Source organism: Leptonotus elevatus, chromosome 11 (genome assembly GCF_054856555.1).
Source record: "Leptonotus elevatus isolate MCC_2025b chromosome 11, RoL_Lele_1.0, whole genome shotgun sequence".
Taxonomy (NCBI): Eukaryota; Metazoa; Chordata; class Actinopteri; order Syngnathiformes; family Syngnathidae; genus Leptonotus; species Leptonotus elevatus.
The window spans coordinates 23883490-23910264 of NC_141249.1; the positions used below are offsets into that span (position 1 = coordinate 23883490).

The 26775-nt window shown below is 44.6% G+C and overlaps 2 protein-coding genes across 3 annotated transcripts; one reads left to right on the forward strand and one right to left on the reverse strand.

Annotated features, from left to right (window-relative positions):
- Positions 1 to 8691, forward strand: adcyap1r1b (adenylate cyclase activating polypeptide 1b (pituitary) receptor type I). Its single transcript, XM_086088397.1, has 14 exons — positions 1 to 262; positions 2865 to 3010; positions 3493 to 3598; positions 3913 to 4026; positions 4441 to 4544; positions 4799 to 4896; positions 5735 to 5867; positions 5977 to 6130; positions 6213 to 6273; positions 6338 to 6407; positions 6494 to 6585; positions 7237 to 7366; positions 7636 to 7677; positions 8358 to 8691. The coding sequence occupies exons 2-14, from the start codon at positions 2954 to 2956 to the stop codon at positions 8544 to 8546; spliced, it is 1350 nt and encodes a 449-aa protein (XP_085944523.1). The 5' UTR covers positions 1 to 262; positions 2865 to 2953; the 3' UTR covers positions 8547 to 8691.
- A 1506-nt stretch (positions 8692 to 10197) lies between these two features.
- On the reverse strand, positions 10198 to 25432 carry ghrhrb (growth hormone releasing hormone receptor b). Of its 2 annotated transcripts, XM_086088395.1 has the most exons (13): positions 25241 to 25432; positions 23016 to 23124; positions 19244 to 19348; positions 15871 to 15971; positions 14753 to 14850; positions 14537 to 14669; positions 13378 to 13531; positions 13192 to 13252; positions 12889 to 12958; positions 12035 to 12126; positions 11801 to 11930; positions 11680 to 11721; positions 10198 to 11509 (listed from the first exon to the last, which is right to left on the reverse strand). In XM_086088395.1, exons 1-13 carry the CDS (start codon positions 25322 to 25324, stop codon positions 11303 to 11305), a joined length of 1386 nt encoding a protein of 461 aa, XP_085944521.1. In that variant the 5' UTR covers positions 25325 to 25432; the 3' UTR covers positions 10198 to 11302. The 2 variants fall into 2 exon arrangements, with proteins under 2 accessions (XP_085944521.1, XP_085944522.1); XM_086088396.1 differs by lacking the exons at positions 19244 to 19348; positions 23016 to 23124; positions 25241 to 25432 and adding an exon at positions 17359 to 17774.
- Positions 25433 to 26775: the final 1343 nt, after the last annotated feature.

Sequence of the window (26775 nt, forward strand, 5' to 3'; positions counted from 1 at the left end):
GAGAGAGAGAGAGAGAGAGAGAGTTGCATTTTCGCGCACGTCGAAAGCAAGCCAGCTTCAATCGGCGACGCAGCTTTTGTCCTTGGAAATTGTAATGTCGCACTTATTTCGCCTCAGGACACTTTGTGCTTGGCGCAAAGTCATTCATTATGATGCATTATTTTGAAACCCAACTAGTTTTCGATCTTGGAGTAAAATGCCCCCAATAGGGAGATTTTCATCGGGCGCGCGAGCAGCCAAATGAAGAATCAAAGATAAGATGGTAAGAGAAGATGTTGCAGCTGCGGTGTTGGCGCTTTGGTTTCGTTTTGTTTTTTTGCATCCTGGTGGGAGATCTCGCATGTCACATTTGGGGATCTTGCGGCACGCATGTGACGTGTCTGCTGGGATGTCTTTGGTGTCTTTGGAGTCTTTGGAGTGTTTGGAGTCTTTGGAGTCTCCATCGGCGCGCTTTTGTGCTGCAGGACGACAGAAAGATGCATCTCAGCGTCCTTCACGTTCTTGGGGGGGGGGGGGGGTATTACACAACTTATATTCATTTGGGAGACACCCCCCCCCAATCTCCTTTTATTTATTTATTATTATTATTTTTTATTTATTTTATTTATTGATGTTGTCAAGGTCATGCTAATGAGCTTTTCAAACGGATTCCGGTGTGCATTTCCTTGAGCCAGGCACGCCAGGCACTCATGAATATTTATTTTCTGGCTACTTTTGGAGTTGAGCCAGCAGCCAACAATGCTTTGACACGCGCGTGTCCGGTGTTCTTTTAATCTCGCATAATCAGGCTGTCTGTCCAAAAATCTATAAATATTGCCCTATGTTGACCTTGTAATGAAAGCCGACTGTCTCTGTTGCTTTGGAAGACATTTGTCCACGTGAGTCATGAAAAGGGACAGACAACCGTCTCTTATTGTTTTGTCATTTCGCAAGTCGCTACTTTAACACAAAAGAAAAACAAAACAACTTATGTCCCATAAATATGGGTAAGTCGTGTGTGTTTTCACAGCTGTGGGTTGTTCGAGAAACACGTTGAAATGTACGTGCAGTGGAAATCATTTCAAAAATGAAAAATGTGGCTTTGGTTTCCGTTTCAAATTTCAAAGTCAGAATTGAAAGAATTCCATTTGAGGATGAAAGAGGAATTGGAATGACGGCCATCCAACCAATCACAGGACCGTTCATTCCGAAGGCCATCTTCGGCGCTTCAATAAACCTCGAATATGAATATTAACCTCCAAAATAAATCCTCATATTTGAACAGAACAAAATGTAACAATTGATGAGAGATTAGATCAATAAATGAACCGTTTATAATTTCACCAAAATGGGATGCATGCAGTGAAATGAATGGCGTAAAATTGACAACAAATGCCGAATGAAAAAAATGCATTTTTCTGTCATTTCACAATTTTTGCTCTTTTGTAAAAAACGTTTTTGGGGCCGCGCCGAACTCAGCTTGGCAAGAGTTTCGATTTCTGGATGTGTTTTGTTTCCGTCAGTTCCCCATGTTGCAGACACCAAATAGAAATATTTGGAATGATGGATTGAGAATGTGATTGTAAAAAAATTCACCGTAAAAATAGACTTGTTACTTTTGTACCGATAAAATATCTGTTCATCCGGTCATCTCTTTTCAACACATACGCGACGTAAGCAAAAGAGTTTGCCAAGAAATGAGGATAAATATTTGCAATTTCAAATGAGAGAAGAACCAAATGATGACAGCGCAGCTAACGACGTGTGTCGCGATGACGGCTCGCATGTGAGCGAGGAACGACAATCGTTCCCGTCAATAAAGATAAAGACGTCTCTCACATATCCTCTCCTCTCTCGCATCACACGAGAGAGCGTTCCGTGGCAGCATTTTGTGCAAGTGTGTGTGATCACGAAGGAACCCGCGGCAGAATAATCGATCCTTTGCCTCTCACAGGAGGATCTCCCCCCCCCCCCAATTACTTTTTTGAGGGAGAAACCGATTCGTTTTCAGCCGTTGGCGCTTCATCTTTGAAGACAGCGAGAGGTTGACGTCTTATTGACATTGATTTGAGGCTCGCTGACCGCATCTTCGTCTTCATTGTTTCAAACGTGTCAACGCGATCATCCGTTGAACGATTCTCGATCACCGGGTTTTGCAGTTGCTGTTGGCTGAATGGAAGTTTCACCTCGCTTCGCGTTGTGTCATCGTTGCAAATTGCTGCGTTCAGAAAACATCAGCGAGAAGTTGCAAGCGACGCTTTCCTCAGTCGACGAAGGACATTTGAAGTCCAGGAAGGAGACACAAAATGAGTGGAAGTCCAGAAAGACACATTTAAACAGTGCGTCTCTCAGATGTTGCTCTTGACAACAGGAGGGGGGGCACAAGTGTGTGCGCGTTCGTGTTTGAGGTGGGGGGGGGGGGGGTTGTTATTGTTCTGCCTGGGCCTTGGGGTAGTTGGAGGACAAAAACAGCAGAGAAAGTGACTCCATCCATTCGTCCGTCCATCCATTCGTCCGTCCAGCCATCCATTTTTTCTCCATTTTTCCCATTTAGCAGGGAAGGCCAAACTTTCCACTCCCCAGCCACTTCGTCAAGCCCCTCCGGGGGGATCTTGAGACGTTCCCAGGCCAGTCTGTCTACTTTTCTTGGGACATAAACTAAACCATGCAATAAAAAACAAATGGTCCAACACATGTTCCAATATTTTTTTTCCAAAACATTTTAGGGTCGGGTTTGCTCGGGTAACTTTGACCCCCAACCGGTGGCAAAAACATTTTTAGAAGCCTCTGTATACATTATTAGTGCCATTGTGTCGACATTTAAGTAGAATGATTTTTTTTTTTGTCAACAAAGTCCAATATTTGGATCTTGTTTTGTCGTTCAGATCCCGAAGTGATCGCCGATTGCGTCCCGCTGCCGGCGACTCGTTAGCCGTTCATGCGTTGAAAAGGAAGCTGGTGACAAACAAGCAAAATGTTAAGTTGTCCCCTCAACGCGCTCATCGCTGCCGTCTTTCTCCTCCAGCTTCAGGTAAGCACGAGAATCACCTCCACCTCAACATCAAGCTGCTCCGATTTCTTATTTTCAGTTACTAAAAAAATGCATTAGGAAAAGAAGAAAAAGTTGTTTCGGACGAGGATGAGGAAAATGTCAGAGTTTAAAATACAGTGAAAATAATGTGAGTGCTTGAAATGTCTTTATGGGCACTCACCAAGTATTGCGCAATAATTCCCAAACGATTGTTCAATCTTCCTTCTTCTGCCCGAACAGGAATATCGATTAAAAAAAAAAAAAAAGTATTTAAAATTAACCGCAAAAGCTCATTTAAGAAATTCATTGACAAAGATGAAAACAAAGTACACTTTTGCTATCATAATAGTTAGTTTTAGTCTGATTTATAAACCTAAAATCACGTTTTAGTTTTTGTTTGAGAATATTTCCTGAACAGAAATGTTGTGTTTTTCCATTTTAGCTTCTACTATTTTTAATAACTTGAAACACTTTTTTGTCAGGTTTCGTGCCAGCAGGTGCCGTCGAATTGCGTCATCAAGAGGGAGGAGGAGAAATGCTCGGAGATGATGTCCTCGGACGAAGCCGCCGGGACGCCCCCCCAATTTGGTCGGTTGCCGTCCCTCGCTGCTCGTTTGCCGCTTTTTGTCCTTCCGGTCGTGCTCGCGTGATGCCGCGCGATCGTAAACACGCGGGTCGTTGAAAATAATCAGAAGGAGTTCAGCGGTGAAAAAGTTTCGATTCCAAAAAAGTTTCGATTCCAAAAAAGTTTCGATTCCAAAAAAGTTTCGATTCCAAAAAAGGTCCCATTTAAAAGTTGGCGCGCTTTTTTGTCCGGCACGTTTCGGAAGTCGGTCGGATGTTTTTGCAAATGAAACGCCGATGAACAAAGAACCGAACGTTGGCCCGCGTGTTGTGTTCAGGGTGTCCGTGGCTGTGGGACAACCTGACGTGCTGGCAACCTGCCGGCGTCGGTGAGGTGGTGGAGGTCGACTGTCCCGAACTCTTCTGGCAGTTCGTGAGCGAGGACGACTACGGTCAGTTCCGCATTCCCGTGCCAGCGCGTCGGACATTTTTTTTTTGCTGCTCCTCAAAGTGCATTTCAACAAATGACGATGTTGGATTTACACGGGGTCACTTTTTCTTTCTTTCTTTTATTTGAATTGCTTTACTTTTGGGGATGGTTGAATTGTTTCGACATTTTAGTTCTGGTCACGCATGTGCCTGTCCTGGGTTTTAACATTTAATAATAATAATAATAATAAAAAGAGAAACCTCAGGAAAACATTTCAAGGTCATGAATAATAATTGAAATGTATCGACTTGTATTGGAGCAATATCAAAAGTTGCAGCGGGACCCGCGACCAGTAGTTTATGAAACGAAGAAGAAAGAAACGAGAGGAGAAGCTGTCGAGCAAACGAAATCAACTTGCCAACTTTTGTCTGTTCAGAATTGGGCAAGGTGAGCCGCAACTGCACCGACGTCGGCTGGTCCGAGACGTTTCCTCACTACATCGACGCTTGCTTGTACCAGGAAGGAAACAACACTCGTCCGGTTTGTGCGCGCACATTTGGACCAGACGGAACCTCCGCAGTGGAACAAAAAGTCAAACCGTCTCAAGTCAGACACAATCAATGCCCGTCTCAATATTTCCAAATTGGAGATCATTGGCCAATTCGATCAATTATACGCGGGCAAACCATCAATCGACATTTCTCTCCAAAAAAGCAATTCCAAACGGTTTGACCTTCTGCTGCCCTCGAATGCGTCCAGTCTTCGTTGACTTTGGTTTTCCTTTTCCCGCGCAGGACGCGTACTTCGTGTCCGTCAAGGCTCTCTACACGGTCGGCTACAGCACGTCGTTGGTGTCGCTCGCCGCAGCCGTGGCCATCTTGTGCAGGTTCAGGTGGGGAAAGTCCATTTGGTCGCAGCGCGGCGCGCGACGCGTCCGGCTGGAGAAACGTCAAGATTCTTTCTTCATTTTTTTTTAATTTTTTTTTTAAACGCAGCAATTTTTAAATTAAAAAAAAAGAAAAAAAAAAAGAAGAAAAAAAAAAGATTCTTTCTTCATTTTTTTTCTTTTTTTTTTAAACGCAGCAATTTTTAAATAAAAAAAAAAGAAAAAAAAAAGATTCTTTCTTCATTTTTTTTCTTTTTTTTTTAAACGCAGCAATTTTTAAATTAAAAAAAAAGAAAAAAAAAGATTCTTTCTTCATCATGATGCAGTAGCCTTAAAAAAATAAAATAAAATAATCAATGTCATCTTTTCATGCCATTGTTTGCACGCAACATTTGATTTGATTTCATTTCATTTCGAAAAATCTTTTCATCATCACTATAAAAGTGCCATTAACTGTAAAAAGCAAATATCCACATGACTCGCGCTTCTAACACGAAATAATATTGCGACTTTTTATATTTCATTTTCATTTTCACTTAACAGTTTTTTTAGTCGTGACAATGCAAATGTTTGTCATCACAACAATCAAACACTAATTGACACGTGCAGAGATGACAGCTTTCAAACATGATCACTTTGCAAAAGTATTGGGACAAAGATGCCAAATTTAGGGGCGGAGTCTCCTCTTTAACTGGTCAACTGTTTTTGGGTTCAAGTCTTGAGCGACCTTGATTTTTTTCCAGTCTCCAACATTGCACAAAATGCTTTTGTTGTGATCACTTTTGCCAAAAACGTTTCTCGAGGCTTCCGTGACGTCACGCGACGTCACGTGCCGTCCCCGCAGGAAGCTGCACTGCACGAGGAACTTCATCCACATGAACCTTTTCGTGTCGTTCATCTTGAGAGCCATTTCTGTCTTCATCAAAGATGGCGTCCTGTACGCCAAGGAGGACAGCGAGCACTGCTTCATACACACGGTGAGCAGCAGCAAGCTCACTTTTTTTGGTTTGTGTTCGCTGTTCGCGCTTTCCCTCCAAAAATCCCTCCGCGGCGCTCACACTGTGTCCTTGTTTTCCCGCGCTGAAGTTGGAATGCCGGGCGGCGATGTTGTTCTTCCATTACTGCGTCCTCTCCAACTATTTGTGGCTCTTCATCGAGGGTCTTTACCTGTTCACGTTGCTGGTGGAGACTTTCTTCCCCGAGAAAAGATACTTCTGCTGGTACATCGTCGTCGGCTGGGGTGAGGCTGCCGACGCGCGTGACGTCACGCCAAAAGACGCAGCGAGGAAAATGCGCTTCGATTTTGCTCTGTTTGATGACAGGAACGCCCACTTTGTGCGTCACCGTGTGGGCGGGGCTGAGGCTGCATTTGGAGGATCTCGGGTACGATCACGAGGCGGGCAATGTTTTGTTTGGATGGTCGTGATTTTATTTGCTCATCTTGCAGCTGTTGGGACATGAATGACAATGCCGCCATCTGGTGGGTGATCAAGGGACCTGTGTTGACTTCGATTATGGTGCGTTGGAGGCGGGGCCTGTTTTCTTTTGCCAAAAAGATGTCAATTAAGTTTCTGTTTTTTAATTGACTTTTTTTTTTTAACAGATCAACTTTGTACTCTTCATTGGCATCATCGTCATCCTCGTCCAGAAATTGCAGTCGCCGGATATTGGAGGAAATGAATCCAGCATTTACCTGTAAGTGCCGTTTTCGACTTGCTTGCTGCTTGTTGAGATCATATTGAGGAAGCACAATTCATGAAGGTGGAACACTCCGTCAAATTCACAGTGGTCACATTTCAGGTGGACTTTTTTGACTTTAACTCCTAAAGAGTTAGATTAACTTGCAATTAAGCTCCGCCTTGGCACATTGCGAGGCGAGTCAGCGCCATTTTCTTCCTCCTCGCTTTTCATTGGGAAAAGTTTGGGCAGAGGAATTAATTTTCACTCACAGAAGACACAGGAGTGTTAAAGTTTGGTATTTTGTTCATTTAGCACATTCATGAGCTAATAATAACATTTTAGTGTTAACGCAAGCACGTCTTTTTGACTGTTAAAAAATACAACACGAGATGGCGTCATATTTTAACTCTCGTGTCGTGTATTATCAACTAAAACCAGTGTTAAATATCAACTTTCATCAGAGTTGTTTGAACTCAAAAAATGTAACACTTTCAAAAGTGTTGTTTTAACAATACTTAGTGTGGAGCAACGTCGTCACTTTTGAAGCGTTAAACTCAACTCTGTAGGTGTTGAATTAACACTGCCGATATTGCTGTCGGCGCATTCTGCGTCTGGCGCGCGTGAAACTAACTGGACGGACTTGCTGTTGTTGCTTTTTCTGGCCAGGAGGTTGGCGCGTTCCACTTTGCTGCTCATCCCTCTGTTTGGGATCCACTACGCCGTGTTCGCCTTCTCCCCCGAGAATGTCAGCAAGAGAGAGCGTCTCGTGTTCGAGCTGGGCTTGGGATCCTTTCAGGTGACGAGCGCCGTCGCCGCCGCGATGCAAATCCGTTGACGGTTGCGCAAATGGGCAGTTTCGCAGCTCTTGAACGTCGCTCGGCAACGCAGGAACCTGAAATGAGCAACGAGGTCAATAAGTCGCGTGAAGCGACTGGAGCTGGACGCAATTATGGCATTGCTCATCCGAGAGTTTTTCATATCGTTGCGTGTGAGATACGAGTATGAGAGCAATTTCAATGTTTTACGTGTAAAATATGACAACGTTTGACATTTGTGTGGTTTTAGGGTTTTGTCGTCGCTGTCCTCTACTGCTTTCTGAATGGAGAGGTAAAGCTCTTTTTTTTAAATATAAAACACTCATTCCTTTTTAATAATAAAATCATAAACGAACTCGTATGTAAGTGCACAATACTATCAATTGAGCATCACATGAAATATGAGATGCAAATGATTTCTGCCACAATATGGCAAATATCACGATACGAACCTCACAATAACATAAATATCACCATATTGTTGGTGGGAAAAAAATATATATTGTGTTTTTGTACATAATAACAGCAGTGACAAAGAAATCAGACGAGCAGTTTTCACTCGTTGTGTTCATGTTCTTGATTTATATTTCATATTCTGTTTGTTTTTAAGGACTGTAAGTTTGAAATGAACGTCAACTTCAAATAGTCGACGTCGCTGTTTTCGGCTAAATGGGCGAAAACTCACTTTTTTTTTTTTATGGCGATGTTAAAAAATATTTGCTGGTCTGGCTGATTAACGGGAGTGATAACCGCCGCAGTCGCCAAAACATTCCTAATTCAAATAAAGCGGCAAGGAATCAACCAGCCACCAGAGGGTGCTAGAAGTGCACAAATGGAATTCAACCTTTTAACATTTAAAATGGCACTTAACATAATATCAGGCTACAAGATGAAACGTAAGGCAGCAAATAGGATCGCGAAAAAAGTGAGGGTCCAATCCCAATGACCTTGAGAAGCATTATCTCCCCCAAGGTGCAATCGGAGATCAAGAGGAAATGGCGCAGTTGGACGGTGAACCGATACTTCGCAGTGGACCTGAAGCACCGGCACCCTTCGCTCGCCAGCAGCGGCGCCAACGGGGGCACGCAGTTGTCCATCCTCAGCAAGAGCAGCTCGCAGATCCGCATGTCCAGCCTGCAGGCCGAGACGCCGGCCACCTGAGCCGGCGCCCGCGCCCGCGCCCGCGCACCCGCGCCGCCTCCCCGCCCGACCTCGGCCCACCCGCGGCGACGCGCTCGCTTCTCCCGGTGAGCGAGCTGGCCAAACCTTTCCTCCGGCCCCGCGCAAATTCCCAAAGCGCGCTCAAGTCCGGCAAGGTCTCGTGTCGAGCGGAATCAGAAAGGAACCTTTCAGTCGCGTGCAAACGGGTTTGCGTGACGGCGGCGCAGGACGGCAAACCGGATTACAAAATGTTTACATGAGACAAAGCGCTGCAATCTTGCATGATTTTTCAATCTGTCCCGCAGATTTTTGGGATGGATTCTATGCTAGCCAAAGAAATCAGAGCGTTCTCGCGGGAACGGACCATGGCCGACATATTTTGCTGAATTTGCTCGCGTACCTTGACGACGTCATTTGGACCGGAACGCCGCTGGCTAATGAGAGAAATCCAAGATGAGATGTTCAAAAATGGATACAAAAGTGAAATTGTCTGAGGAAAAAGCAAAGCTTACCCGAGTGTGTTCATGTCCAAAGACAACGAGGGCTGACCGGAAACGGTCCTCGGTCGGGTTTGCCATAAGAAAAAAGGGCAGAACCAACGGCTGCCACAAGGGGGCCCTGTTTAACCTTCTGAAAATAGCGAAAGGGCTGAAATAACACAAGCCATCGTGTGGCTGTCCACAAAAAACATCGCAATCGGTCCAGATTCTTCAAGACAATCGACACCGACCTGTGATATGATTTATTTATGCGGACATTTTCTTTTGCTTGCTTTCTATTCATGTGGGACTTTTCAGACGTTTCATTGTGGATGTCACACAAATGTGTTCGAATCATGACAAATATTTTCTGGCTGTTTTTTGTTTGGTTCAAAAGATACAAATGAGTAAAAGTGCTTCAAAGGTCAGTAGCAAAACTTTGCCAATGTTGTATCTTGTAAATGGATTTACAAAAGCTGTCATTGTTCCTATTTTAGTTTTGGAAATACTTTGAAAAAGTTTGTATTTGCTGAAAGTGCAACGCTTCCTGCAATGATTCTGTATTTGCTAACAAGTTGATGCCACTCTTTACATTGTTAACACGTTTAGGATGCAAGTGTGGGGGGGGGGGGGGGCATCGTGGCTCATAGGCCAATGAGGTCGTCATCATCCACAAAAAAAATGTTTTAAAACGACTGGAAATGCTTTTTGGTGTGTTCAATATTTCTTAATGTGCTTTGCGAGAAAATGGTTGAAAATGATTTTCAAGTATTTTCCTTGTGATCTTAAATCTACTGGAATGATTCATTGTACTGTATTTGTGAATGTTTGTTCATTTATTATTATTTTTTTTTTTTCTTTTTTAAGAGCTCAGTATTGTTCATTCGGAAATGTCATCATCATTGCTCTTTTATTTTTATTTTTTTTATTTTTTGTGTGTGTGTGTGTGTGGGTGAGTATGTGAATGTGTGCGTGCGTGCGTGCGTGCGTGCGTGTATTTGTTAGCTCACCAGAAAACAATGTTTGTTCATGTCAGTTCGCGGGTCGTTGCGGGTGTTAAAAAAAAAACAGACAAAAACAAAATGACCCCTTCAGTGCACTGAAGGCCGAATTTAAAACTTCTCTTTGAGCTCTCGTTCTCTCATTTCATCAGATGCGGCACAGCGACGGCTTCTGCACATTAGGAAAGGAAAGATATATAAATAAATGTTTGGAACTCATTCGTCCACTTGTGTTGATGAGCCTTAAACATGACATCAGAAGGAAGATAAATGACAGGATTTCACACCGACAACCAACATGGACGGATGGATGAAAGACGGATGGATGAAGTTGCGCAATGTTGTTCTTCACCTGCAAGAGAATTGCTGCGTATGTGACGTCACAGCGCGGACGTGTGACTCGCTCCATCTTCGCACTGCACTTGCCGCCACGTTTGAAAGCAATTCCGCTCTAACGCGCTGCCAGTCGCATTTTCAGTCCGCGTCGTGATTCAAGATGAGATCAACGCCACAAAACAAAGAAGATTGCCATTTCCCATTTCAATGAAACGTTGGTTGTTTATTGCCGGTTTGTACAGATTGCCGTCAACGCGTTTTGCGTATGTGAAATGCCAACGACGACACGATGCGTCGTTTGGGTTGATTGGACGGAAGAAAACGATTGCCTCGAGTCACGTTAAGGCTCGTTGATCGGTTTATGGGCAAGATTTTACACACACAAAAATACAAATAAAACCTGCTAAGCGCAATTTATGTTGTTTTCAGTGGGAATTCCGGACAATAAAAATATATTAAAAATCAGCAACTTTATTGGTCTCAGTGCCACGTACAATAAGCAACAACAATAATGTGTTTTTTTTTGTTTGTGGGAAAACGGAACTCGTAAGAGCAAATCCACCAGCAGCACGTTTTGGCATGAGAGGAGCTCACAACACCGGATGTTCCCACGCGCACAAACATCGTGTCGAGTACAAATTGTGCAACGCAGGAGCGAAGACCTGGATGGAGGTTTTGTTGCAATAATATTTGGGGTACGAAGCAACTTGTGAAATTCGCATTTCAAAGTTATTTCCCACATCGAGTTGCAATGCACAATAATATTGATTTTTTTTTTAGGCTGATGACTAATCAACACTTGACAACGACGCATCATCACAAATGTTCATCATGACGACCCTGAACTTCAAATCTGTTTACGTTTTCAAAGCACGCCGTACAAAAGCGAACCGATCCATTCAACCCATCGCTGCGATTGATCAGGACGGAATCCAGCGACTCAAACTATGGAACTGTCGCAGCTTGTGGCAATGCTGGAAAGTGCGTTTGTTTCGCAGGCCGGCTGATCTTTGGGGCTGCTTTTGTCCAGGACGGAAATCTGCGTCACCGTGCTGCTTTCCGTGAAAAGGGTTCGACGGCGTTTGCTGTAGCGAAGGTAGTTCTGAGTCTGCCACTTCCAGAATCGCTTCTTCAGTTCCGCTTGCACCTGCGCACGCAAACCAAAAGGAAAAGAACACAAAAGGGAATCGCAGCAGCGCTTGATCGAAATGCAAAACCATCAAGTACTTTTAGGCAAGAAAATGCAACGTCTCGGTCAAAATGGACGCAAATATGGAACTCGTATTTGCGTTTGGCAGATCTTTCTTTTCAAGTCACCTCTCCGTTCAAGAAGCAGTAGAGCAGAGCCACAACGAAGCCCTGCAACCCAACAACAATCATTGTTACACAATTTCAAGCATCGTGCCTTGCGAACGTCCCGGAAATGCGAAGGTTGCACCTGAAAGGATCCCAGGCCCAGTTCGATGAAAAGACGAGCCTCGGCTCCGGTGTTCTCGGGCAGGAAGGCAAACACCATGTAGTGCATCCCGAAAAGCGGAATGAGCAGCAGCGTGGACTTGGCCAGCCTCCTGAGCAGACGCGGGTACACGTTCACAACACCCGAGCCGTCGCTTCGTGCGCGTTTCGCAAGCGTCGGCGTGACGTCGGCGTGACGTCGGCCCACGTGTCTCACTTGAGGTGGCTGCTGTCGTTGCCTCCCGCGCCGGGAGATCGAAGTTTCTGCACCAGGATGCGGATCACGTTGATGAAGATGATGAAGTTGACCTGCGCGGGGAAAGTTGCACACACTTTACGCACGCATGCGCACTTCGGGCGTACGTGTTTTTAAATCGGCATGAATCACATGACTCAATTGCAAATTTGATATCGGTTATCAATATGTTCATACTCTTGTTAACGTAAAAGTGGGGAAAAAAATAAGAATGAAATATGGCTGCATCTTTTAATCATTGGTAGTTTCATAATAATTCATAAAATTGAGTTCAAATTAAAAAGATGTACTGTGGCGGGGTGGTCAGTATTTTTCAACAAGTAAAAAAAAAAAGAACAATTGGACGTAATGTGCTGCTTTGAAGCCCCTCTTTCTTTTTTGAGGCATCTTTTGTTGAATTACGGTTATCATTCTTTCATTAAAATTATACAAGTTTCCTCCTGCGTCATTAAGCATATAATTTTTTTATTTTTTTTTAAATTAAAAAAAAAAAAAAATCCTCTTGTTTATGTCTAACCAATTTCAAACATGATAATTCCTGCTGTTTCTGTACGGTCTCAAATGTTCTCCAATTTGGATACTGTCAATGTATCGGACGCTATGCCGATAATTGGTTCTTGGGAGGAGCAATATGGCGGCCTCGTGCCTTGAAAAAAGTCACATATTCAGATCAGTGACGTGTCAGACTGTCGAGGTACAGCGCCAACTACTGTCAAGGAGGACTTCCTGCATGCCAGGTTTCCTTCACTGCGAGCGCCAGCGGCTGCTTTTGTGCGTGCGTTTGCTGCGAGTCAGCAGCTGCCAGCGTAACTCACCAGTAATGATGCGCTTATTGGAGCTTTTATGATCCACCAGATGTAGGCCACATCTGTGTCGTCCCAGCAGCTGAGGCGCAGCACATGCGGCAAAAGAGATCGGCAGGACCACACAATATATTGTCATAAGCAAGAAGACCATTCGGAGACATTCAAGCAAAAACGTCACCGGTTTGTCTTCTTCTTCTATAAAAGTTCGTCCTTTCTCTCGCTATTATTTTTTTATTGGCATTAAAAGATCACGCACAGACAATCGATGGATGGGATGCGCTGTACGATCGATATCAGTTGTTATCACCTCACCCTCTGTTGTCGTAGAAGTTGCGCGTCAGGATCCAGGCAGTTATAATTGTTGATGGGAGACCTGCGGGAACGAGCGCACGCGGACCGTTAGCGCGTGCGCCACGTGCACGATCGCACCCGAGCACAACTCCCAGGCATCGAGCAGAGATTTTAAAAAAATTAAAAAAATCGGTTATGGACACTCACCCCAGCCAATCACAATGTACCACCAAAAGTATTTCCTCTGGAAGACGAAGGTGAGCGCCAGCAGGGTCTGCAGGTACATGCCCTCCACCAGGAGCCAGAAGTAGTTGGCCAAGATGCTGAACTGGAAGAAGGCCACTGCTGATTTGCACGACGTCTGCGGGGGGACGGCAACAGTCAAAAGGACGGCAGAAATGTGGCGGGCGACGTTCATAACGTTGCGCGTTCATTTGTGGTGCTCACGCGGACCAATGATCAAACATTGGGCTGCTGCGAACCTTTCATTTTTGACATTCAATATTCGACGCGTGTCATAGAAGCGCACTTGATTGAGGGGACGTTCATACGAGGCATCACGACAGCTAAACACATTATTATTATTATTATTATTATTTGAGAATATTGTGAGTCTTCTATTTTGAGATTTTTTTTGTTAACATTGTTCAATTGATATTTTCATTCCTTCCGAGTGCAAACGTGAATTCATCTGCCCGGCGGCTTTTTGCTTGTAAGGAAGATCACAAAAGTGTCCATAAGTTCCCACGAGTGCCAGCCTGGTCCAACATCAAGACTTGCTGGCCCGGAGTCCCGAATCAACTGCAATCGCTTACTTATAGTCCAACTTATACGTGACTAACAAATGAAAAATCCAATTCTTTGGAGAGTCGCCGACTTAAATAGCGCTTTCTCTTCATTACAAGTTCACAAAGCCAGATTCCTTTCTCGTTCCAACTTATTTGGCGTGTAGCCCACATTGGCCCGTTGATGCAGCGAACGAAACCCACGGAAAAGTTCTCCTGACTTTAACCTCCAGGATTTCCTGGCCAATGATGTTGTTTTCTGATCGGCCCCGTTTTTTACCACGTCCCTGTTGCGTTGTGCTAGCCTGGAGCCTCGCGCAAGCTAGCACGAAGCGAGTTAGTCTCTCAGGCCCGGCCAGCGTAAACACTTTCAAACTCCCTAAGGTTTGTCAACTGTTCCCATCGTGAGCCGGCCAAATGTTATTTCCGGGCGTCCGCTCAAATGCGAGCGTGTGCGTAGCGTGCGAGCGTGCGCAAATCCCCTCGCGGTCGGGACGTGCCTTTTAAACGTTCCTCTCTGATGACAAACCAGAAAATGTGCGATTCGACTCGCGCGATGCCTTTTTTTGTGTCGCGCTCACCGTTGACATGAAACAGTGGTCGAGGTCTTCGTTGGAGAAGAGAACTTCATCTTTAACGAAGACGGCGCTCGCTCTCAAGATGAACGAGAAGAAGAGGTTCATGTGGATGTAGTTTCTGGTGCAGTGAAACTTCCTGCCCGACGACAAAGCAAAACATTTGAAGAATTATTACTGGATTGGATGTCAATGTTTGTACTTGATTGCAAAAAAAATTACCTGAATACCGTGAAGACAAAAATGGCCGATATAAGCGAGATGAGGGAGGTCGCGTAGCCGGCTGTGTACACCTGCTTGAAGTTGGAGAAGTAGGTTGTCTGAATTGCAAGACAAAAGTCAAATCAGGGTTAGCGTGTGCTCTTCTCGCACATTTGATGAGACGCTGGTTCAAATCTGGCCGCAGGAATATTTTCAGCTGTGTAATATCGTCCCGAACACGTCATAGTGGTTATTAGTTTCCTGAGAGGAGCAAAATGAAATGGACTGAGCAAGCATATGTCGAGGCACCCTATTGAGCCAAAGGCTCCGCATGGGGCGGCCATCTGCCTCAGCCGGTTGGGGTGTGTTAGAGTAGACGATATTTATATTCTACTCTTTGCGTGTTCAATTAACTGAATGGTGAGATTCTGGTGAAGAAGTCCCTTTGCAAAGGTATCAAAAGCTTTTGATGACAACAATTGAACTCACTCAAACAGTGGTCTGTTCAGATTGTGTGTCCTCTTCTCCGGCACATCATTATTTATTGAAAAGTGGGTGAATACGAAAAGTCTCCTCCCATCAGCCCACAGTACATTTGTTTACAACTCAGTGAATACAAGAAAATCCCTTTCTCCTCCCTCAGCAAGTTCCCAAAAATACAAATCAGATTAGAGAAAAACAATAATAAATCAGCCTGTCTCCGACCGGTACCAGACTACACTCCCTTCAAGATAGCAAATGGAAGAAACCCGTTGCCCTTCTTCTGAGAGTGAGATGGATAAGAATACAATTCTATTCATTGAGCCATACTGAGTTAACTAAATCCAAAACGGCTAAAATATAAATTAAAACTGAAAAACAATGTTAATAACTTAACAGGTGAGGGTCGAGAATGCAAAATGCTGTATGCGCCGTACAGCGCAGTTAGAAGTAAGCTTTCGTTCATTGGAAAATCTTTGCTCGCCTCCTAATCTTGCAGTGAGGATGAGTCATAAAACAAATTTATGAAATGAGAACTCCGTCCAATCTCCAAAATGAGAAGCGCGTCTGAAAAGAAAATTGCTGCTGTGCTATTTTGCGCTGATGCGCTCGCCGCAGCAAACAACATTAGCGGCATTGGTTGTGACGGCGACGCCTACCTCGGATTCCGCTTGGCTGTCGTCCGCAAACTCGCAAGCGTCCGCGTAGGTCGGGTACAGCTCGGACCAGCCGGTCTCGGTGCAGTTCCTGAACACGGAGCCTGCGGCGCGAAAAAGCAACCGCAGGCGAGGACGGAATGAGCGCAATTCTCGAGAGCATCTTCATGCAAAACAAACGGAAATCCAACGAGTCGGTCACATTTGAAATCATCCGGCATTTTTCTATGCACAGACTTTGAAAACAAGAAAAAGGATGAATGACGAAAGTCGTGGTGTCCGACGGCAGCAAAACAAAAGGACAGCGGCAGCCGTTCAGTAAAATTCACTCACCAAAAGAGGAATGAATTTAAAAAAAAAGAAAGAAGGTGAAAAAGTGACCAAGCAGTTGTGAATGGATCCATAAATTCAGCCACGATAGGTTGAATTCGTAGCGACAACAACAATAACTTTATATTTATAATTACATTTTTACAGACAGAAGATATCAAATGTCATGACCGTATATCACATTTTATATATATATATATATATATATATATACTGTGTCGTCAGTTGCTAATATGCATTTGCTATGATGATGACGACGACTCTGAGTTCGTCTCGTCTTCTGCAAATGTTGACAATGTCCGTGTCAGGTTTCCTATCCTTTCTGTCGTCCACCAGTTTCGCATCCAGATGTGCTCACTTTGGTTAGGAAGTACTTTTGCTGGATTTCACTTTCCTTTGTTTTCTTTGGTCCTTCCTCGGGTCTCCCGACGGCGGTGGTCGGTTTAGGTGAACGGTATGGGATTTTTTTTTATAGGTTTTTGGTGAACTAACTAATACACACACACACACACACCCCCCCCACACACACACACACACACACACACACACACACACACACACACACACACACACACACACACGCGCACATACAAAAAAAAAAAAAGCAATGATGATGACATGACCGAATGAACAATACTGAGAAAAAAAAAGGAAGTACTTTTGCTGGATTTCACTTTCCTTTGTTTTCTTTGGTCCTTCCTCGGGTCTCCCGACGGAGGTGTTCGGTTTAGGTGAACGGTATGGGATTTTTTAAATAGGTTTTTGGTGAACTAACGAATACACACACACGCACACACACACGCACATACAAAAAAAAAAAAGCAATGATGATGACATGACTGAATGAACAATACTGAGCTCTTTAAAAAAAATAAAAAAAGGAAGTACTTTTGAGTTCTGCATCCAAGCCCGGTCAATGTTCTTCGTCAACGTTTCACTGCCAAGCGTTTTTCTTTCCTTCAGTTTTTTATTTTTAGCTCGGCTGTGTTGCCGTCACATGACAACCGTGTGAAGATTTTGCCTCCTTCCCTGCACTTGGGTCCGCATACCTTCTTGCTCGCTGGCAAAGAAATTCAAGTTCATCTCGTCCACCTTCTCGCACAATGGCCTGGAGTTACAACAATGGCGTTAACTGACTGAGCTGCAAACCCGCCATCATACCTCCAAGGTCGCCAAGTTGACAGTTTGCCGCTGATAAAAGCAACACGCTGAAAATCCGCCTTCGTGTCCGAGGAGATTCGGCGGTGGGAGGTTTTACTGGAGCCGTATTTGACAAAGGATCAAGCAAGGTGACGCGTAGCCCCTGCAGCCGCGGCATCGGTGGGCGCGCGGCTCCGGAGACGCAACATGGCCTCGCTTAACAAGCTGCGGCAATTTCTCGCTCCTGCCTCCAACCCTTTGATTTTCCAATTCCTTGTTTTGCCTGCAATCGATCCGGCGTTTGGACGGATTCTATCTAATAACGCCGCGGCAACTCCACCGCACTTGACTTTTGCTGCCATCTGCGGAGGCGGAATTCCGTTGGGGGGCCGCGAACCCACTAACATTGAGTTATGAGGTCATCAGCGGCAAACTGCCGTACCCCGCAAAGCGCGCGCTCGCTCGGCTCAAACCGAAATATTTGTTTGCTTTGTGCTCTCTTCTATCCGGGATTCGGGCAAGAGCACAATTTCTCTCCTCATAGATAAAAATATCAGAGTGCAAGCTGGAGAGGTTCGGAAAGAAAACGACATTCTTCCTCATCATTTAATACGATCGGATCCAATTTCGTTGAGAGCACAAACCAAGCACAGCGCACAAAATGTCGGCATCAAATTGATTCAGCAAACTCTTTTCTATCATTTCCGACACAACATGTCGACGTGCAGACGCCTTCTTACGGTTCTTTCTCTTAATTATCTGAATTTATGAGACACTTGACTGTGTTGCAGGCGAAACATTCGCGGGAAACAGCGTAAACATTATTTAACATAAACATTACGTGCTTGCATCTTAGCATTTGTACAAAAAGGGATCATCATTTCAAATCTGTATGTGCGTGCTTTTTGTTTTTCTCCAGGCTCCTACTATGCTCCCCTTTGGGAGCACGTCTCCAGTTTCTTTCATTCTCATTTAAGATGTCGGGCACTGAAAAGTGAGCAGCAGCAGGTCTTTCCGTCTTGTCTCCCTCCGTTGGTGATTGTTTTTCATCTTTCTTGCATCTTTTAAGTCCATTTCATTTTTCTTTACTTGACAATAAAAATGAATGAATGAATGAATGAATGAATCACTCATTCACAACGATAGGTCAATTTGACAGTTTGGAGTTTTGTGTGTGGAAGAGGTCAGTAAGACTGCAGAACCGATCTTGTGAACGGCCTTCAGAAGCTACTTTCGCAACTGGACTCGTCCGCCTGAGATCTTGATTTGCATTTTCCCATCATACAATAACACACAAAACATAATTGACAACAGTCACACAATATATACGATGATGACAAATGTTTTCTTCTCTATACAAAAAGTGCTGTTGTGCGACGACATTGTGTCGAACAGCTTTGCTTGCGAATGAAAATAAAAAGTTGCCTGATGTTGACGTTCAGCACTTTGACTTGCAATTGAATGTACGAAAAGGTTTTTTGGATTTGTTGGGGTCTGGATGTTTCTTGGGCTGGGGAGGAGTTCTGGTGGGGGGTGTCGGGTCGGTGCTGGATTTCACCTTCCTTGGTTTTCTTTGGTCCTTCCTCGGGTCTCCTGGTGTTCGGTTTAGGTGAACGGTATGAGATTTTTTCTATTAGGTTTTCTGGTGAGCTAACAAATACACGCACGCACGCACGCACGCACGCACATACACATACTCACCCGCACACACACACACACACACACAAAAAAAAAACAAAAAAATATATATATATAAAAAAAAATAAAAAAATAATAAAAGAGCAATGATGATGACATTTCCGAATGAACAATACTGAGCTCTTAAAAAAAAGAAAAAAAAGAAAAAAGAAAAAAAAAGAATGTACGAAAAGGTGCCATGTCAATAAAGTTGGATTGACGGATGTACCTTTGTTGTTAAAGAGCTGCGAGATATTGCCGCAAGACACGCCGAGCAGCCGGCCCACCTCGACGCCGCGCCAGCAGCGAATCTCGTCCCACAGCGTTGGGCACCCTGAGGCGGGAAAAGAACATTGGACACACGTCACTTCGTAGCGCGCGGCGCTCACGTCGCCGTGGCAACAAACGTTCAATCGGCGTCAGCGCACTGCTTTATATCAATGCGGAATTCATTTCCACTTCTCCCAAATTGATTGACTTCAGACGTCCCAAAAAGTGTGCTTCGGCACTGCCGAGACATTTCGGGATTCACTTGGGAACGCGCGTGTCGTATTGTTTAAAATGTAAAAAAAAAAAAAAAGAGTCAGTTGTCAGTTTTGATTCCTGCCTTTCATGTGGCCAATGTGTACTTTTATTTTGTAGTAATCGTTTCCTCTCGTTTCACAGGCTTTACTTCCTGCCTTGGTGTTTCCTCGTTAATGGCGATCGTCTGCACCTGCCGCCGCCCTTTTATTTTTTTCACTTCCTGTGTATAAAATGTCTGCTTCTCGTCGCATCCCGCTTTTCTCGTTTTTGAACCCGATTCATACTGAGTTGTTTTTTCCTTTCAGCTCATGTTGTGATGTTTTGTTGCTGCTTGTATTTGCACTTGTTACTTTTCTTGTATTGTTTTTTAATGAAACATTTCCATCCCTGTTGACTACTCAATAAATTGGTTTGCTTCTTTATTTGAACCTGTGAATTGTGCTTTTGGGATCCGTTGTTGCATCCGAGTCATCACGATTAACTGTCAATTGTTACTTTTTAGGGAAAGCGTTTGATTTGTCGCTGTTCTTGTATTCAGGCTGCCTTCATTTTTCGCATATCTTTATTTTCATTTGTCTGCTCCTGCGGCCATGAAAGTCACGTATGAGTCAAAAATGGAAGGTTTACAAAAAAATCCTTTTCTTAATGTAGAAATATTGCACATGTGATTTGTTTAAAACAGAAAATCATCTTTTTCTCTTAGAGATGGTTTACAATTCAAACAGTTCTAGAAGAAAATGTATATGTGGTCTAATTTAATCATGTCAATTATTTATACTGATTTAGAAGTTATAAAGGTGGTCACTTTTATATATTTATATATATATATATATAAATCTTTGTCCATCCTGCTGTGATTGACTTCAAATTCCGCACAAACATCAACAACAACAAAAAGGTTAAACGCATTAATTTGTGTAAAAACGCTTTTTTTCAGCTTCGGTGGCGCTCAACCTTCAACTTGCAAACGTTCCTTATCACACATATTGTGTCCATATTTTCAGCAAAATGGCTGACCTTGATCTCTCCAACTTCCTTCTGCGAGTTATCTTTCATTCTTGGCGAAAGAACAGTCAGAAGAAGTGAACGGTTTTGCCGCCATCGGCGCTCACGCTCTAGTCGGCATTTCGCTTTTGCCGTACGCTTGAAAATGGCACGTTAGTCATCTGTCATGACGCGCCGCGCGCTAATGGCTCCCCGGCTAATGGAAGGCCGCCGCATGCTTGGACGGGCGGGAGGAAAAGGCCACAATGTTGCCATTTCGATCACGTTGTGTGAACGGCGCTTCTTTCCTTCGACGCTAATTACAGACGCTGACATTGTGATGATGAAGACCGCAAATGAAAGCAGCGCTCTTCGCAGGTGTTCTGCCGTCTCGCATAATGGCCGCCTTTCTCTCCGCGATGGCGTCCTTTCGAAGCGTCCGCGGCGCGTATTTATCGAACGTTCCTAAGAGTGTTGTCGTCAAGGCCGCGCCAATCCGAGGCCGAGACATGATCGAGACTGCAAAGAAGCCTGACCAAGGCGAGACCGAGACTTTTTGGAGATCGAGACCGAGACGAGACCGAGACGAGACCGAGACTCTTTGTAGGCTGAGACGGAGACAAGACGAATCTTTGGGAAGCCGAGACGGGCAAGGCCGAGACTTTTTGGAAGTCGAGATCAAGACAAGACCACGACTTTTGGAGATCGAGACCGAGACGAGACCAAGACTTTTGGAGATCGAGACCGAGACGAGACCAAGACTCTTGGAGATCGAGACCGAGACGAGACCAAGACTCTTTGTAGGCTGAGACGGAGACAAGACGAATCTTTGGGAAGCCGAGACGGGCAAGGCCGAGACTTTTTGGAAGTCGAGATCAAGACAAGACCACGACTTTTGGAGATCAAGACCAAGAGAAGACCAAGACTGTGTAATATCAAAGAAAAAACAAAAAACAAAAAAAAAACGACTAGTATCTTTTTTTTCCTGGTGTTTGCAAACAAAAACAAATTCTGCTATGTTGTTTTTGAGACGGTAACCAAACCATCTCCGGAAATGTGTTATTTCACTTGCGATCTCGGTCTTGGCTGGTCATGATCAAAACTTCCCAGACAAGCCCGAGTAAAAATGCATTTGATTCCGAGACGAGACCAAGACCCTTAAAAAGTGGTCTCGAGACCAGTTCCAACATCAAGAACGACAAGACCAGTTCCTAAACAGTACGTTTGTTCACACGCATTCAAACAATTGGGACGATTCAACGGTTCGCTTCCAATAAACAATGAAAACTCTTCAGCTTCTGCTTCAAGTGTTGAAAAAGAAAAACGTTGCTTCGACATGTTGTCCTCACCAAAACCTACTTTTGCGGACGGACTGTTTTCTGGTCACGGTCTGATTGTCCGACCCTGAAGTCATTTGAAAATCTCCGCCGTTTTTAGGACCGCGTCACCAAACAGGATTCGGCACACGTCACCCGTCGTTCGCACTCCTTGGCAAATATTTTGCCGGGACAAATTTTGTCCTGAGCTGGTTTCAAACAATTTTCCCAGAATGATATATTTATATATTCCTGATGAGGAATCAATAACAGGAGCCAGAACGGCTTGGACAGTCCCGCGCACGTTGTTGGCTTTCGATGTTTACCGCGTGAGCACAATTGACGAGGGAACCGAAATGTACGTTGCTGCGTTCGCCAGCCGCCCTCCGAGCTCAGCTCTCATTGTTTTGTCGCGGTCCAATAAAAGATTTTTCTTCATTGCCGCTCACATAATATGGTTACAAGTATTACGAGAGAAAAGGGCACCGCTGGGACCGACGGTGCAATATCCTCCCTTTAATAAACAACGGAGCGATAAGACGAAAGCCCAGGCGAGAAGCGGCAGATGCGAGTGACGCGGGGTTCGAGCACGAACGAGCGGCTCGGCTGTCAAATCAGCAAAACAAACTTGCTTTCATCTTCTTGTTACGAGGAGCGGACATCTCGACCCTTCAACGGCAGCGCCGCGTATTTGCCGGCAAAACGGAAGGGTCCGGTTTTGTCGGCACTTCAGCGACGGCGCGATTCAAGTCTCCACTTAAAGTGCAGACGGTGGTGCGTTAACGGCATGTTACGCCGCGCGGGCCTGACTTGAGGCAGAACCCGGGCGCACTGGAACATCCGCACCAAATATGGACCGCAGGTCCCACAATCAAGATCCGAAGACAAGTGAGAAGAAGCAGGCCAAGATCCCGTGGGACTTCCAGGTCCAGAATGCCAAACCAGCGATAGCGAATAAACATCGCGAGACGCCACTCGTGATTCCTGACAAGCGAATGTTAGCAAACATCCGGATAAGAAAACGGGAAAAAAAACAGCAAGAAGTCCAAACATGTGAAGCGCAGGGCTGGAGTGCGACTCACCTAAGAAACCTTCAATCGTGCGATATCCGCCTCAGGTGGGAGAGAAGCGGCCATATTGTCGCCGTCCACACTTTCAGTCGCGCCGCTTACGTACCTGTTCCTGTGGCGAGATTGTTTTCTTCCTGAATGATGATCCGGTTGCATTCTTCTTGAGCTTTCATGTGCTGAAGCACGAGCGCGCAGTCTGGATGGATGGCCGCCGTCTGGGAAGGAGATCACATGAAAACAAGCATTTAGCTCAGAAATGGGACGCGGCCCTACGGACCAGAGGCCGGCCCCGGGCCTGGATAATTGCAGAGGTTGGGCGTCCGGCATAAAAACTTTGAAGCTCACGCCTCAACAAATGATTTGCGGTTATGATGGCCAAAGCAGTTTGTTTCCTTTGATCCTTCCTCTGGTCTCCTGACAATTTCACAACTCTGGCAAGACTCTGAAGTATCCGGTTAAGGTGAAGGGTCTGGGATTTATAACCGGTTTTCAGGTGAACTCAAGAGCACAAACTCACACCCGCGCATGCGCGCAACAATAAAAAGAGTGATGATGATGACATGTTGACTCGGGAAAGGCTGCCGATGAATAATACGGCGTTCTCTCGCTCAAAAAAAAGCAGTTTGTTCATGAAAAATCGGATCAAGCTGTTCTTTTTGCATTTGCTGCTGCCAGCCAGCATCTGTTGAGAAGCCGAAGATGCGGATGGCTCGAACCGTCAGATTCTGTCGTGATCTGTCCTGACTTGGAAATACGATATATCGGCTTGCAGGCATAACGAATGGCATGATGGCGGCAATCGAGTCTGCCAATGATTCGATTTAAGCGCCAGCCATGCAATTGATTTCTTTTGTGAGGTGTCTCATCAGACCGCCATTTTGTGGAATATCGGATCGAATACGATCGGTAACGCTCCGAACGCTCCGCAGGTGCGAATGTGAGTGCGAACGGTGTGTCGCATTTCTGTTCAGTATTTAAACGACCACAAAGCTGTTTATAAACAAATTGCATTTCAACTGTAGCAAATATTCGAACCTCGGGTTTAATCATGTAAAGCACATTGAGTTATTTTGCATCTAAAATACAACAAATAAATCAACTTAGACCATGTTTGTTTGTTTTTGTTTTTTCGGTGGGGCTATTTTGCTACGCGCGACTCGCGTTTGGTCTTTTGTCAACGACTGTTCGAGATTTTCTCGCACAAAGTCAGTCCAGGCTCCGTTGAACGCAGCTCGCGCGGAGAGATTTGAAACAATCACATTTGAATGTCCCACTCGGGACGAATCCGTCCATCGATATCCACGATGAAAGATTCTAATGTTTTTCTCTTTTGTTTCGCACTTTCTAACTTGGGCATTATTGGACGACATTCCTCCCATTTTTGTGAAAAATGTGTAAATATTTCCACCCCAGTGACGTTAACGATAACCTGCGAGTTGTTGGAAGAAAAACAAAAGGCGAGGCAAATGTTGGTGAAAATGCGAATCTTGTTTGGCAGCGACGCCTCAAGGTGACGCATGATGATGATGATGATGATGATGATGATGATGATGATGATGATGATGATGATGATGATGATGATGATGATGATGATGATGACGCATATTAAGCATGCAACGATCACTGGGAGTTTCCTTCAAGCTCCATTTTCAAATGTGAAAGCCGCTCAAATGAAATCACGGCCTTCAAGAAGTCCTGATTGAATGGCACCAATTGCCTCCTGCCGAGCGAGGTGCGATCGTTAACATCATGACATGTAATTGCCGGGCCCCTCGGGCAATTTCGATGCCCCCCCCCCCCACTACCCCCCCCCCCCCTTCTTCTTCGTGCTCCTTTTCAGGCTCCTTTTTCTTGCCCTTAAAGTGATTTCCAATCATGATTTGGGATCAAATGTTTCAAGTCTGTCGAGGGAGATTTCACACTTTCAAAAACATAAGCTACTGCTTTAAAAATAATAATAATAATAATAACATTGATACATTTTCAAAACCATAAAAGACTGGAACACTTTTTGTCATCAAGTGCAAAAAGCTGATAAAGCGTCACTTTTGAGATGTTTTCCTTTTGACTAAAACGTATTCGATGATCTCACCTGTTAATACAAATATAAATAATAAATAAAAATAAAAAAATAAATAAAAAATCATAAATGACAAAATAATTTGGCTGCACATATTAAATGAAGGAGGCTCGAGCTTGGGTCCGAGTTCTCCTGCCTTGGATGCCTTTTTTTTTTGTCAGACAATGAGAGTTCTACAGAACCATTTTGGGAAGATGATCGAAGTCCTGCTCGAACGCGACGCAGCCGAAGTCGGGCCGGCCGGAACTCACCGTCCCCAGCATCATCTGCAGCAGACTCAGCCGAAGGAACCAAGTCAGCCGCAATTTGCGGAAAAAGCCTCCGCCGGCCGACATGCTGGATTTTTCCCAAAAAGAAAAGAAAAGAAAACGGGAGCAAGTCAATCCAAGTCGGAGCCTTTGTTGAGCGGGCAGTTCTCGCAGGCGTGATGTCTTCCGGTCCGCGCGCATGCACGCGAATGAGGAGCCGCGGAGGTTGCGTGCATGCGCCAAAACGCGCGCTCGTCAAAAAAGGGAGGGAGAAAAAAAAGCTCATCATAATAAAGAAGCCACAAGTGAAGAAAAAGCAGCAACTCGCAACGTGCATCTGCAGAAACAAACATTCTTTGGAGTTCGTTCACTTTTAAAAACGGGCCAGCGAGTTTGATGTCCCAAAAGGATTCCCCTAAAAATCAGTTTGCATTTGAATTGAAAAAATAAATAAAAATAATAAAGAATTGAAAATATGTCGAATCGGTAAAGCATTTCAATTCATGTGAATTTTCAATGTCCATTTTCTTCAACCTCATTCAAATGGCTCCATTTGACCCTGGCTTTATGCTCAGTCTTCCAAAAGCGTCCCGAGACACACGGTTCGAGCTCATTCACGGCTTTCATTGCAAATATGCCGAACGAAGCACGTCGAACCTTTTGTTGTTCTTTAACTTGAGAGCTGAAACAACATAACAGGAGAGCGAACTCTGCTTATAGTGAGTTACAAATGCGCTCTCGCACAGTGTGAAATATTTCACTCTCTCGAGTGTTGATTGAGCTCGTCCTTCAATTTGGTCGAGCAAAGACGAGGAATGGCGAGTTTGCGAGCACGCCGGCTTTCAAAACGCGTCTGTTGTTGTGGCGCCGGTCAAATCAGGACGCCGGCTGTTTGCAGCTGCAATCCTCGCGCGTCGGCACCGGCGCGAGGTCAGAGTGCGGACAGAAACATCAAAATGGCCTCCCAGAAAACACGAGTGCTCGTTGAAAAGATCTTTTGCGAAGTCAAAATGATCTGCGTGTGGATTGTGTTAAAGCAAAGACAAAAAAGTAGCTGGCAAAAAAGGAACTAAGAAGAAGATTTGGGAAAAAAAGATATGCTTCGAAATCGATCATTTTTCATCTGGATTTAAAAAAAATTACACTTGAGGCTTCACTTTATCTTGGCATCTGAATCCATTTGAGTGCAGCGTAACCGCTACATACTGCTTCACCGTGTTTGCTTTGAACTCTGGGCTCCACTCATTGGGTTTATTTTTGTTTCCAATTTGCATTTCTTTCATGTGTTCAGGACCAACAATGCAATGAAAATAGTACTATTTATTTCTTGGTATCCTTTTTTTGGAACCACAGGAGGGGTGAGTTGTTCGTCGAACCTCTGACCCGGAGGTTACAATCCGGAAGACTCAACTCATGACGAGTTGTTCATTTGCACGCTATCAAGAATGTGAAGTGAATTTTTGGGATCATGAGCCGAGTGGCGGCGGCGGCGAGTCAATCTGTCCATCCGAGGTCACCGTGCGCTCGCACCGTGCGCT

Excerpts from the sequence above, each read along its gene's own strand:
- adcyap1r1b (XM_086088397.1), top strand. The coding sequence starts at position 2,954 with ATGTTAAGTTGTCCCCTCAACGCGCTCATCGCTGCCGTCTTTCTCCTC. Across the intron at positions 3,599-3,912 it reads CGGGACGCCCCCCCAATTTG|GGTGTCCGTGGCTGTGGGAC; the intron begins GTCGGTTGCCGT and ends TGTTGTGTTCAG. Across the intron at positions 4,027-4,440 it reads CGTGAGCGAGGACGACTACG|AATTGGGCAAGGTGAGCCGC; the intron begins GTCAGTTCCGCA and ends TTGTCTGTTCAG.
- ghrhrb (XM_086088395.1), bottom strand. The coding sequence starts at position 25,324 with ATGTCGGCCGGCGGAGGCTTTTTCCGCAAATTGCGGCTGACTTGGTTC. Across the intron at positions 19,349-23,015 it reads CAATCTCGCCACAGGAACAG|GGTGCCCAACGCTGTGGGAC; the intron begins GTACGTAAGCGG and ends TTCCCGCCTCAG. Across the intron at positions 13,532-14,536 it reads ACCACTGTTTCATGTCAACG|ACGTCGTGCAAATCAGCAGT; the intron begins GTGAGCGCGACA and ends GTCCCCCCGCAG.